This window comes from Dicentrarchus labrax, unplaced genomic scaffold, assembly GCF_905237075.1.
Source record: "Dicentrarchus labrax unplaced genomic scaffold, dlabrax2021, whole genome shotgun sequence".
NCBI classification, from domain to species: Eukaryota; Metazoa; Chordata; class Actinopteri; family Moronidae; genus Dicentrarchus; species Dicentrarchus labrax.
The window spans coordinates 11,233,167-11,245,720 of record NW_026136717.1 but is presented as its reverse complement, the minus strand read 5'-3'; the positions used below and the strand labels follow the sequence as shown (position 1 = coordinate 11,245,720).

Genomic DNA, 12,554 nt, shown 5'->3' with positions numbered 1-12,554 from the left:
CAGCAATTAGTTTTGATATAATTAATGTGTGCCATATAATGAAAAGGGGTTAATAAGACTAAAATAACTTCTAAAAAGTAATATTAAGTAATGAGTATTATTTAATTATTCATAGGACCAAAATAAGATGGAGATGGATTCATATTATGTTGAAGCACAATAGTATAAACTTAAACGCATAAATCCAATTGTTTACAAACGTTACATTACATGACTACATTTCCGATAACCACCCGTTTTAATTAGTATGGAAGCCCAGGAGGTCCAAACGTAACAGCTTCGCTTATCCGCGGTACTGCTGTTGCTCTTAAAGGAGACGCATCCCTAACAGGCCTCGTCTCTGCCAAAGAAATATGAGGTTTGCTATAGCTTTAAGAAGTAATTAATGCTGAATGTTTGTAAAATTGTATTAACCACACAACGTAACTTTTTTTTATTAATAAGCTAGTTAATGAAATGCTTGCGTGGTGACGGTAAATTTACTCTTGGACCGAGCTAACAAAGCTTGGTCCCACCAGGGCCTTCTACGTTACGTTGGTTTTAAATTCGCTATGTTCATAACTAACTAGAAAACACGGGTCTATAAGGGTCATAACAGTTGAATAAGGGCGATATGGACTCGGAGGAAGACGAGGTTTCCAGTATTCGTCCTGGGATTGAGACAACCGGAGACTCAACGGAGGCCGCAAAACCATCCCCGGACTCGACTGAAGCGTCTAGCCGGAGAAGAGGAAGTAGAAGGGGCATGAAACCCGCAGTGACCTCCCCGGACTCCGGTAACTGTCGGTCTGGCACCGAAAGTCCTGTGCGTGTTTTGCGAGCTAGGGGAGCTGGAGCTGGCACAACTAGCGAGTCAATGGATGCTACTTGCAAGAAAAAACCTACAAGTCTGCACCGTGGACGTGGGAGACCCGCAGGATCACGCACCAAAAACACGCCCGTCATGCAGTAAGTGCGTGCACAAAGGCATGTCAGATATACTGCTACTGCAACGAGACAGCTACATCACTTGTAGAAGTAGAAGCACTTATGAGATTGCACTGCAAGGAGGCTTGGGACTGTAATTTTAGGAAGTGTGTTATATCACTGGGGTTTCTTAAAGCTATAGGTTTACCAGATATTGAAACCAAAACAGATTTTGTTGAGCGTGTCTTCCTGCCTGTGATCATTATCCTGTCCTTGTTCATTGTCACAGGGCAGTAGAGTTAAAGTATACTGTGTACGTTCCTAGCTATATTACAGATTTATTTTGATTTGCACCTGGCTGTTATTTACTGTAGACTCTCTCACACACAGACCTACAATAAAGAAGTCCACAGCCAAAAAAGGTAAAAAAGAAAGAAAAAAGACACTTTAATCTCTTTTATCTATAAGCAGTAATTTATTACATCTGTCACTAATACACTGGCCCTCTGACTTCCTCAGCATCCAAACATGGACCAAAGCTGTCCAAATCTAGAAAGGGCAAAGGGAGAACTCCAACCCGAGCCTCTCGTACCACACCAGCAACTGCATGCAAGCCTGAAGCAGAGATGGAGGCTTCATCATGTGGTGAGACAAAGTCCACTTGCATTATTTTTTTACTACATGTTGAATAATTGTACAGATTTCATGACAGTAAGACAAAATATTAAGCAAGAGTACTTCAAACTTCATATTCATCATTTCTGTTTTTCAGAAGAGGGAACAGGTGCTTTAAAAGGAAGCAATAACAAGTGAGTGTCATGCAACTTATTAAATGAGCAGCAGAGAAAGTGTTGGAAATGTGAATTTCATTGTGGCCAGTATGATGTTGATGTCCATATTAGCGTTGCAGATTCAGACGCGACTTACGACGAGGACCCTCCATTCAGAGATGACCCAAATGACCTCATCTATAAACCCGAGACAAAGACGTATGCTGAGCTCAGAGACTATTTTTTTTTTATCATGAATGTTTCTTTATATGCACACTTTCATTATGACGAATGTCAAGTTGTTAGTTTTAATAGTAAATTATGCTTTATCTCTTAACTCCTTAGGGAAAAATCCAGGCGCCGTAGAACATTGCAACAAAAGGAGGTGAAGAAGGAGGAGTCAGAGAAGGAGGAAGAAGGAAATTCTATTAAAAAGGAAGAATCAGCCAAGGTTGTGGTGCATCGAGAAGATGGAGCGGGTGATAACACAGAGCTACCAAGGAAGTAAGAAAAGTATTGATAGATAAGAAGCTAATGGACTGGTGGCTGTCCACACTGAGAATGGGTACAGTTCATATCTCACTGATACCTGAAGCATACCATTGTTTTAATGCAGGGCTGTTTTCAGTTTGATGGCCCGCTTACTGACAACAGGTGTATTTGATTTGTTACTGATACCTATAGTCACGCACGCATGAATCAAAGCAAACTAAAGTAATGAAAATCTAATTATGCAGACCAGAGAGAAGAAGATCCCTGACTGTAATTGACAGTTGGATGTTTGGGAAGAAGGATTAAATGTTTCAACTCTCAATTTCAAAGTCTGTTTTGCAATCTGTTTTAGGAGAGGTAGACAACAAAAGGATGACAAAGCCCCTCGTCTGCCAAAACGAAGGTAACAGTCCTAATTGTTTCATTTGCTGTAGATGACTAGAACTGTTTGAATTCTTAGAAAAAGTTCCTTTTTTTATGTTTTCACAGGAAAAAGCCCCCAGTGCAGTACGTCCGCTGTGAAATGGAGGGCTGTGGTACCGTCTTGGCCCACCCACGCTACTTACAGGTTGGCCATCCTGTCAACTGTAACCGTGACAACCCAAAATATCTTTTAAGGCACTGTATAGCAGCTGAACCATAGAAACCATAGTGATATACTGTATTTTTATGTTACATACTGTTTTAGATCTGTGGTGCAAAGCATGTGTTTACTGTAATATTTAGAAACAAGGGATGTTTAAATGATTAAAGTAGTTTCACCTGTAAAGGATTATGTGTGGCATTGTGCCTTAAATAGCTTACTCTTTTTCTCTGATCTCTTTGTTTCAGCACCATATAAAATACCAGCACTTGCTCAAAAAGAAGTACGTGTGTGATCACCCGTCGTGTGGGCGCTTGTTTCGTCTGCAGAAGCAGCTGTTGCGTCATGCTAAACACCATACAGGTGATGTTACGGAACAGATGTTTATAGTGATTAGACTGGCACCATACCTTATGTTAATGTGAATTTGACCATGAAAATAATTACACAATTTCTGAGCTGCTTGAGAACTTGTAGTACATAAGAATCACAAGATGGTAAATCAAAACGTTTTGTGTCTATTGTTCATGGTTTTTCTACACATCTGTCTTTCAGATCAAAGGGACTACATCTGTGAGTATTGTGCTCGAGCCTTTAAGAGCTCCCACAATCTGGCTGTGCATAGGATGATTCACACAGGAGAAAAGCCAATACAGTAAGCTTGCGCAACCTTTTTTCCGAAGTCATGCCACAACGAGCTTGAAAAATGCATGTGAATGTGGCTTCTGTCCGATGTTGTTACAAGGAAGAAAGCAGAAGAAATTATTTTAGTTTGGTCTTAGTGGCATGGGTTTATGGGTTTGTTTATCAGTCCGCAAGATTACAAGAAAACTACTCGGGGCGATGTAGCATGGGCCAAGGAAGACCTAATTAAAGTTTGGAGCTGATCTGAATAACAAGGCAGATGCATTATTTATCATTTATCAATTATTTTTCACTTTCCTATGACAAAAGGAAGTTAATTTATTGTGTATTTCTCGTAATTGAGGTGAATGGTGTGCCACAGCTAAACATACAACAAAACATAACAGCCACCTCAAACATCAGTGTAGAAACAAAGGCAGAAGAATCATGCCGATCCCTGAAAAAATATTTTATGGTGACATCAGTTTCACACACACACACACACACACACACACACACACACATACAGAGCAGACAACAGGTGGAGGTCACATTGAGGATATTGCACCAGGCGTTGATATTGGTTTGGATCAGGGCGGTAATTCTACTTATAAACATATGTAAGAAGTTGTCAGGACCCCGACTATGGGTCGGTAAATTTTCAAGCAAGGCCTTCTTGATTTTAAGGCATGCTAGAAAACTTAAAAAAATATACACAGTTGGCCCATATATCAACATGAAGAAATGTAAAGTAAATTGTTTAATAGGACAATGGCCACGTGTCAGGGACAAGAAGGCACTGAATTTGTCAAAACAGAAGCCTAGTAGAAGTCTGTATGATTGTTAAAAATTAAAAAAAAATACACAATATAGACAGAATTGTGTAAAAAGTTCCCTAAATAGGATTTTATCTGAATATGTCTTCCACCTCTGCTTCTGAGTAAATGGCAGTGAAATTGGAGGTAAAGTGTAGTAGCTGAGACTAGAGGTTCAAATCAGTTTGGACTATAACCTGTACTTTGTCTCCACCCTGTGGCAGGTGCGAGATCTGCGGCTTCACCTGCCGTCAGAAGGCCTCCTTAAACTGGCACATGAAGAAGCATGATGCAGAAGCCTCCTACCAGTTCTCTTGCTCCATTTGCAGCAAAAAGTTTGAGAAAAAGGACTCAGTTGTTGCCCACAAGGCCAAGAGCCACCCCGAGGTGCTCATAGCTGAAGCACTTGCAGCTAATGGGGGCTCAGTAATAAGCACTCCCATCCCGGTCCCAGAGACTCTCCCAGAGACTCTCCCAGAGACTCTCCCAGAGACTCTCCCAGAGACTGTCCCAGAGACTCTCCCAGAGACTCTCCCAGAGACTGTCCCAGTGCCGCCCCAGGCTGACCAACCCTCTGTAAGTCAGGGGAGCCAGGAAGCGGTGCGTGGTACACTCACTCCACTGCAGCAGGTGGTGCTGCCGCTTGCTTCACAGACGCAGAGCGATGTATCTCAGGGCCAGTTCCTCCAACTCCCCACGCATCATGTGGTGCAGGTGACCCATCAGCAGCAAGTCCCCACCTTGCTGCACCTCACCACTGCTACTCCTGCTCACCTTTCCAACACCAGCCACCCTCAGCTCATCCAGTTCTCCACACTTCCTGCCTGCACTGTCCCATCCATGTCCATTGCAGACCCCCAGACCACCCTTCTCACCCTGAGCTCTGTCACCTCTCTGGCCTCCACAGCCTCCCTGGCTTCCCAGCAAACCGTGCAGTGGTCCAGGGATGCTCACGAGGATGCACAGCTGCCTGGGGAAGGGGAGCTGTGGGAGAGGGTGGTGGTGGGTGGTGGCCATCAGGATGTAGGGGGAATGATGTGGGAGGGTATTGGGGAGAGGAGGAAAGAAGATGAGGGGATTGTTTGGGAGAGGGAAGGAGAGAGACAGATTCTGTTACAGTGTGCTGAGGTTCATGGAGATAGTTTAATCTAGATAGAACCACAAAATGAGCTGAACGGGATCTTTTATGGTCAGTAATCTGAAGGAGTAGAAGTGTTGGTTCTAGAAAGGAACAAAAGACTGAAGGACCTGTCAAAAGTTGATAAGCTGACAAAAATATATAAAATAGACTTTATGAGTGTAACACAGTAGTCATATATAGTACATAGCTACACAGAGCTACTTTACATCAGGGAGTATGATTTATAATATAGATTACGGACACCTCTTTTACCACTTAATGAATATTTTGTAACGTTCTGCTTTTGTCACCCTTGTGTTTGTATATATGTGTGTATGTTTTTAATTTTCTTTTTCTTTTTTTAGATTAAAAAGACTGAAAAATGATTGTGCATATTGTACAGGGAAGTCTAAAATTACATTTATGTCCCCATAGTAATCCTGTTGTGTTTATATGCAGTTTTTTAGTAACAGTATCATTGACATAATTGGGTTTCAGTTACGTGAAAGTTGCAGAAAAAATGTATCGTGAGCAACAACTACAACCAAATGAGGTTCTTGGGGTAAAAGAATCTTGAGACTTGGATTTTTTTTTTTGTCTGGCCTTTAGACAAATCTAAATGGTTCTGCTTTCATTTGGGGTTTTAACAAAAAAATATCAAAGACAAAATCTAAAATAAGATTTTTGAAATCCTCGAGAAAGGTTAGATTGTTTCTTTACAAAATGAAGCAATGGAGCTTTTATACAGCTGACATTTGGACTTGGCCTTGCAGGAAAAGCACAGGTGTTATTACTATTTCTAACATGGCTCCGTTCTATTCAGTGTCCCAGTAAGTCATGACAATGTGACAGTGAACGAGCATGAACGAAACCAGGACCATGATTTCCTACTGTGATAACATGTCAGATTGTCTTGTAAAAAAAAGCCTTCCTCGTTTGATAGTGGTGGCAGTAGTGTCACTTGGCTTCCAAATTGTACTCCATGCCGTTTTTATTTAATTACAGATTCTTGCTTTAATATTTTTTCACAGTTAAGACTATGCAGGCAGCAGTATTATGATTGAAGTGTTTTTTGTCAGAAATTTGTTTTAAAGCAATCTTGGATAATAAAATATACCTCTGTACACTGCCACTACTACTGAGCACTCCTAATCTTACTGAATTTATTAGAAAATGTATTCAGAGTAACTACAATAAACAAATTATGTTCTGAAGTCTTTATTATTCTTGACACATCTGTTAAATGAGATGATACAATTCTAGTTACATATCAGGGGCAGTACACGCTAAGTAATGTTCATATATAAATTTGCAAGATTTGGCCAAATTACTTACTGCATCTGCAAACAGGAAAGATTGATGTCAATTTTTTTTTAAAAAGGAAAAAAGCATCAAAGCAAATATAGGAGGGGATAGAATAGCTAAACCATTACTGACCATTACAAGCACATCACAATCATAACTTATAGTAGACAAAGGACTGAAAAAAACATGGCTTTACCAGAAAATACTGGTATTTATATAACACAGTATCAGAAATTAGCCTCAGGGGGTTTTACAATCTGTACAGCACATGACACCCTCTATCCTTACACCCTCGATTCAGATATGGAACAACTGGGGAGGGATCCCTCTTTCCAAGATGGACAGATAAGTAGATGTATGCACTGAATAGACCAGTATAGTAAAATTAACAGTCAGAATGGCAATATTATAGATAGATTATAAACACAGGTATACATTTAATACTAAGGACTCCTGACACATTAAACACAAGAAAACCAATATTACATATGACATGCAGACATAAAATACAGTATAATTCAACATTTGAGAGTTTAACAAATCTGATAAAATATTGGTTGATAGCCATATTTTGACATAAAACAAAATAATTATAAACTTTTTTTTTTTTTAACTGTTACTGTGATTCATACTGAGCAGGATATTGTACAGCTGAATCATAAACTCACCAGTGCTCTCTGTTGGGCAAACCATGTAATAGAGACACCTCAAACATACTGTATCTCTGACATGTCTGTACTTGTAACTGTTATCTGCCCACATATACACTGATGCCTATCGGCTCATATCGGCAGATGTATTGGCCCAGCTCCTTTATCTGTGTAGATATGCATGTATATATATACAATAACAAGATAAATACAAATACACCTAATCAAAAATCATTATAACATCAAAATGACTACATATATATATATATATATATATATATATATATATATATATATATATTCTTAAATTCTATATATTTATATAATTATATGAATTATATGGTACATTTTCAATTATATATTTTTGATTCCATCTTTAAAATCTATTGACAGCTTTCTTATGGATTAAAGTTAAACATGTTGATTTAAAAAAACAAACAAGCAATGCCTTGTAGAAATGAAATCAGTTGTGAATCTCGTGGTTATAATATCTTTACACATCAATACAAAAACCATTTCTGTCCTCTACAGGTTTTATGTGAAGATAATGCTTTGCAGGATTTGTACAATTTTGGTCAGAAAATACATACAAACACCGGTGACGTTTTGTTTTTTTTTTGAGGGGAGAAAAAAAAAGGCCCTCCTGTGCGTCCCCCTAAAAACGCCCCTGTGGCTTGCGGAACCAATTAAATCCCCTCTCGCAGCGTGCATGCCAACATGAAAGCTACCACAAACACGCTCCATTGACGCTCGCCGTGCGGATCTCCGCCTCGCGTTCAAACCGCTGAAGTATCCAATAAAAAAAAAAAAAATAGTCCGCGTGTAAAAGGGATTTAGGGGTTGGGGGTGGGTAGGTGGGCTTGTTTTCTCTGCTCGGTGTTCATCCCAGCTCGCTGCTAACCCACCTATATAAACAGGGCTAGAGTGCAAATGGCAGAGCAGGAGGAGCAGCAGCAGATAACCGCGCTGGACACGCCGGTGCCTGGCCCATCGCAGACGGGGAGAGCGGTGGCTCTTGCCCGGCTACTGCACCACGAATGTACTCATCTGCTCCAGCTATACGTGAGTTATCGGTTTACAGGCTCGTTATGCGGTGTGACACACTCCCCTTCCCGTTACTTGTGGCTTGCTTTAATGCGAGCATGTTTTGGTACTGAGGCAGCTAGCTACCTGTCGCGTTCAAATTATATATATGGGTCTTTCTACATATAATTAATTTACATTAATATTCACCAGTGTGCACTTGAAAGGAATGCTGTGGACTGTAATCATACTAAAAGACACCCCCCCCCTCCATTTCCCCTGGGGTGCCTAATGGATAAAGTGTATTGGATTTTTTTCCTGCTGTCATGCTTCTGTGCTTCATCTTGCTTTTAAAAGACATCTTAATTGATCAATATAATTGTAACTCAGTCTTAAAATTGTAACTGATCTAAAATAAAATTTAAAGGCACAAGTGCAAGGCCAGTAGCACCTTATATCCGTCTGCTTTGTACTCAGCATAAAGTGAAAAACAATCTCTTCTTCCTCGCCCTTTCAGAAAGAGAAGGAGACCTTTTTGTCTGACCACACCCCAGACGGCGGGCGCATCTTGTCCCTGTCCCTTGACTCCGAGGAGCCTAGCACGGAGGAGCAGGTGCTGTTGCTGCATTCGGCTCTGCGGCAGTGCCTGGGGCTGATCCACTGTGTCATCGCGAAGGAAGAGGAGGAATGGGGTGAGCTGGAGGGCGACTACGAGGCCATGAGGAAGAACGTCCGACTCCGGCTGGAGCACCTGCTCCACAGCACCAAAGATCTGGCGGAGACTGAGGACAAGACCCTGGAAGTCACCCCAGACCACCAGCATCATACTGAGGTACAGTATTTGTCATAGTGGGTTATACTTTTTGTATGGTCCATCCTCTCATGGAATCACAAGACACTGGTATTTATCTAACAAAATAATATATATATATAAAAGTAACATGAACATTGTCTGACATATATAAAACCATAATGTACTTTTATATACTCTAAACTGATATATTTCTTAAATGAGGTCTACACTGACTAGCAGAAGAAAGAAAGAAAGAAAGAAACATCTGCAAACCTAAAGTTTATCCTGATAACGCACATTTTTCTTTATCCCCTAGGCATTCCCCAAATAACTGGCTAATTTTAACTTTTCCTATGTGAACAGAAAATATCCACTTTTAGTCTTACTAAACAAAGTATTGCACAGTTCCCGGTAAAAAGGGGCAATAAATGACTAAATGCCCCTATAATGCCATCATATAGGTGGCCAAAGAACCCTGTATGTGTCTCCATGAAATTCAGATTTGTCTCCTACATTTGTCAGTTATATGCATTTATTATGATACCATGGCAAGAATTAGCTCATCTGCATAAAATCTAAGATATTCAGCATTAACGGGTCCCACAAAAAAACTACAAGCCCTCAATTATGTCTTAATAACATAATTAAACAGAAAAGCTTCAGCAAGGGTGTGACTAAACCCTGTATTTTATGAATAATAATAATATGACTCAGTTCTGGGAACAAAGATTCAAATCATGAATCTTTAGTTGGAGTTTAAAGCTGCACCAAGTAATATTTTTATACAAAAAAATTATGAAATGACTAACTTTAATGAGAAAGGTGTCTGCAGAGCTTTTTTAGCGTCTTTCAGCTCATTGTTTTGGTTTTCCGACCTGCTTACATGAACAGCGGCAAGAACGTCGGCTAACAAACGCATGCCCCTTACTTTAAGGACACCCCTTAGGTGGATCAACTCTCATGGCAACGACCATGATGCCAAACTAGAGACTTAAAAACGGTACTCAAAAACCAGTGGGTGACGTCACGATAGGTTCACACTTGCTTGTGAGTCTATTTAACAGCTTGTTTCCGCTGCCCCCAAGTGGTTAAAAAAATATCACAGGTTTAACTTTATTTACTTTTGTGAAACTTCAATTTAGGAACCATATGCAAGATTATTCATCTGGAAACGGCCAAATAGTCCCTGAACTTGTTGTTTTCCTGCGTAACTTTCACTTCCTCTTCTTGCTTTAAACATCCAAGGTTTCCCCCGATTGCAGAGTGCCAGTCCTCCATCTCTCAGTCCTTCAACGTAGTACAATAAAACTGGACAGTTACTGGCAAAAGTGTGACCACAACATAAACAATGTTTTACTTTAGCCTCCCCCTATCCACTAAACACCTTGTCTTATTCTTTTGTACTGTATTATTTATTGTGACTATAGTCTTCCATCAGTGGATGTGAACCCGCTCTCTTCTGTGTAGGAAACCGATGGTGCTGGGGGAGCTTTCGGGCTCAAAATGTGGACCTATCGAGTGCTACAGGAGCTAATCCACTGGGCTGACCACGCTGCTCAGACTCTCCATGTCTTACACAAAGAGAGGGAAGGAACAGAAGAGATCTGATGTTCTTTGTTTCAATCCAACAACATCTATGAATGAACTCACTCGACACTAACAGCCAGCTTTCTCTCTCTTATGTATTCCAAATTAGATATTAAGCGGTGTGGAATATATCCTGTGAACGTTAGAGGTTAAAAATGTACTGCTTAACTAAAAACACAGCTAAGCTCCTTTAATAAAGCCCAGTAGACAGCTTTTGCCAGACAGTGGTATTTCCACAGCAAGTGCTAAAATGACCTCTAGTTTGCCACAGTTGCTTTTTCCTTTAACAAAGAAGTGAGTGTAGACTTTAAGCTGCATAAAGGTTGGTTTGAAGTGGCAGAGTTAGACTGTTTGAGAATGTCTTTTGTTTTTGTATACAGTATATAATTTATTTTATTTAAGTTGATTTACCTTCATAACACTCCAAAATCTACTAACTGCTAGAATGTAGCCAAAAACACGACTGATAAACTGTGACTGATGTGCAGCTGAATCTGTAGACATTTGCTATTTTTAAATAGGTCACTTAGCTTTTAATGTACCACCTTATTAACATATGTAATCTAAATAATTCCATGTATAGACTGAATGCTTGTATTGTTCATGGTTTGGCACAATCAGTGATGATCAAGTGTCATGTTTGCTGCTCTGGTCACCAAGTTCTCTCCTGATGTTATACTTGAATGTGCTGCTACACTGTTCACAAGTTTGAACTAGAAGACGCGGTTCTTAAACATTTTTTGCCACGGCCTACCTTTGGAAGTAAAACTGTTTGAGAGCCGCTGTATTAGACTGATAGTTTTACAGTAGGATTGTATTGCCTGTAGCTAAAAGTATCAAACACTCTGCATCACAATGATTTCACTGTAGTGTTAAATAACGGACGCAGCATAGACTCACTGAGTGAATGAGCTGTGACTTCCAGACTTGCTGGTATGGTGAATTTCTTAATGACATGCTTTCATTTTGTCTCTGTGATTAAAACTGGAAATGCATTGCAGATTAAAACCCAGTGTTAACCCACGTGCGTTGTTTACTGGCATTAGCTTTACTTTCTCGTTGTTTTATACACCCCAGTGCTTTGTGTGTGTGTAAAAGTACATTTTTTTTCACTTAATTTTAGATGTCCCTAATTTCTTAATAATTTCTTATGTTTCCTGGATAGAGCGATATAATTTGTTAGATATTATAGAGACAGGGTTGAATTGGTCCACTCGTAATAATGTAATTCCATTTAAAGATTTGCATCGCATGCACAGCAGGTAAGCATAACGTGACATTTGTTTACAAGCAAACACTCAAAATAGCCATATGAACATATGAAGAATAGTTTCCTATAATAAATGAGGAATACATATTACACAACCTATTTCCATAGGTTTCAATTTAGCAGTTCTTTCCAGGATTTTTCCCTATAATTAGAATTAAATAGTTTATTTCCAGGAAACCTCCTATGACATTTTTAGAAAATTATAAATAATTACATACACAAATAAAGCTTTATCAATTTTCTTTCCTTTTGACTTATTGAAACCCTATATGTAGTAAAGTAATGAAGCCGTAACCCTTACTTTGTCACAAGGTGATGAAATACAGAAAGGACCATAAAACATTTTTCACACCAAATAAGGAAATATTTCATGTAAATTACAGAAGCTGCTTTTGTTTGCCATAACGTCCTTCTTTGACAACAACATGTATATTGTCTCATATACTGATTCTGCTTAGGGGTAAGTAAGACTCAATTAACTCCTTATTAGACTTCTCTTATGAGCACATATATGTGGGATTTGGGAGGGGTTGTGTGTGTCTATCACAGATATATAAGCATATATAGCATATGAGTATCCATTGTATTTAACCATGTTTTACATGGTGGTGAAAAG

The 12,554-nt window shown here is 39.5% G+C and overlaps 2 protein-coding genes across 2 annotated transcripts; both read left to right on the top strand.

Annotated features, from left to right (window-relative positions):
* Positions 1-254: 254 nt before the first annotated feature.
* On the top strand, positions 255-6,524 carry LOC127379489 (E3 ubiquitin-protein ligase ZFP91). Its single transcript, XM_051429127.1, has 12 exons — positions 255-358; positions 588-948; positions 1,297-1,328; positions 1,426-1,551; positions 1,679-1,715; positions 1,809-1,895; positions 2,022-2,180; positions 2,521-2,571; positions 2,658-2,736; positions 3,000-3,114; positions 3,307-3,406; positions 4,415-6,524. The coding sequence occupies exons 2-12, from the start codon at positions 614-616 to the stop codon at positions 5,340-5,342; spliced, it is 2,049 nt and encodes a 682-aa protein (XP_051285087.1). The 5' UTR covers positions 255-358; positions 588-613; the 3' UTR covers positions 5,343-6,524.
* A 1,418-nt stretch (positions 6,525-7,942) lies between these two features.
* Positions 7,943-11,691, top strand: cntf (ciliary neurotrophic factor). Its single transcript, XM_051429540.1, has 3 exons — positions 7,943-8,327; positions 8,806-9,120; positions 10,549-11,691. The coding sequence occupies exons 1-3, from the start codon at positions 8,196-8,198 to the stop codon at positions 10,687-10,689; spliced, it is 588 nt and encodes a 195-aa protein (XP_051285500.1). The 5' UTR covers positions 7,943-8,195; the 3' UTR covers positions 10,690-11,691.
* The last annotated feature ends 863 nt before the right edge of the window (positions 11,692-12,554 follow it).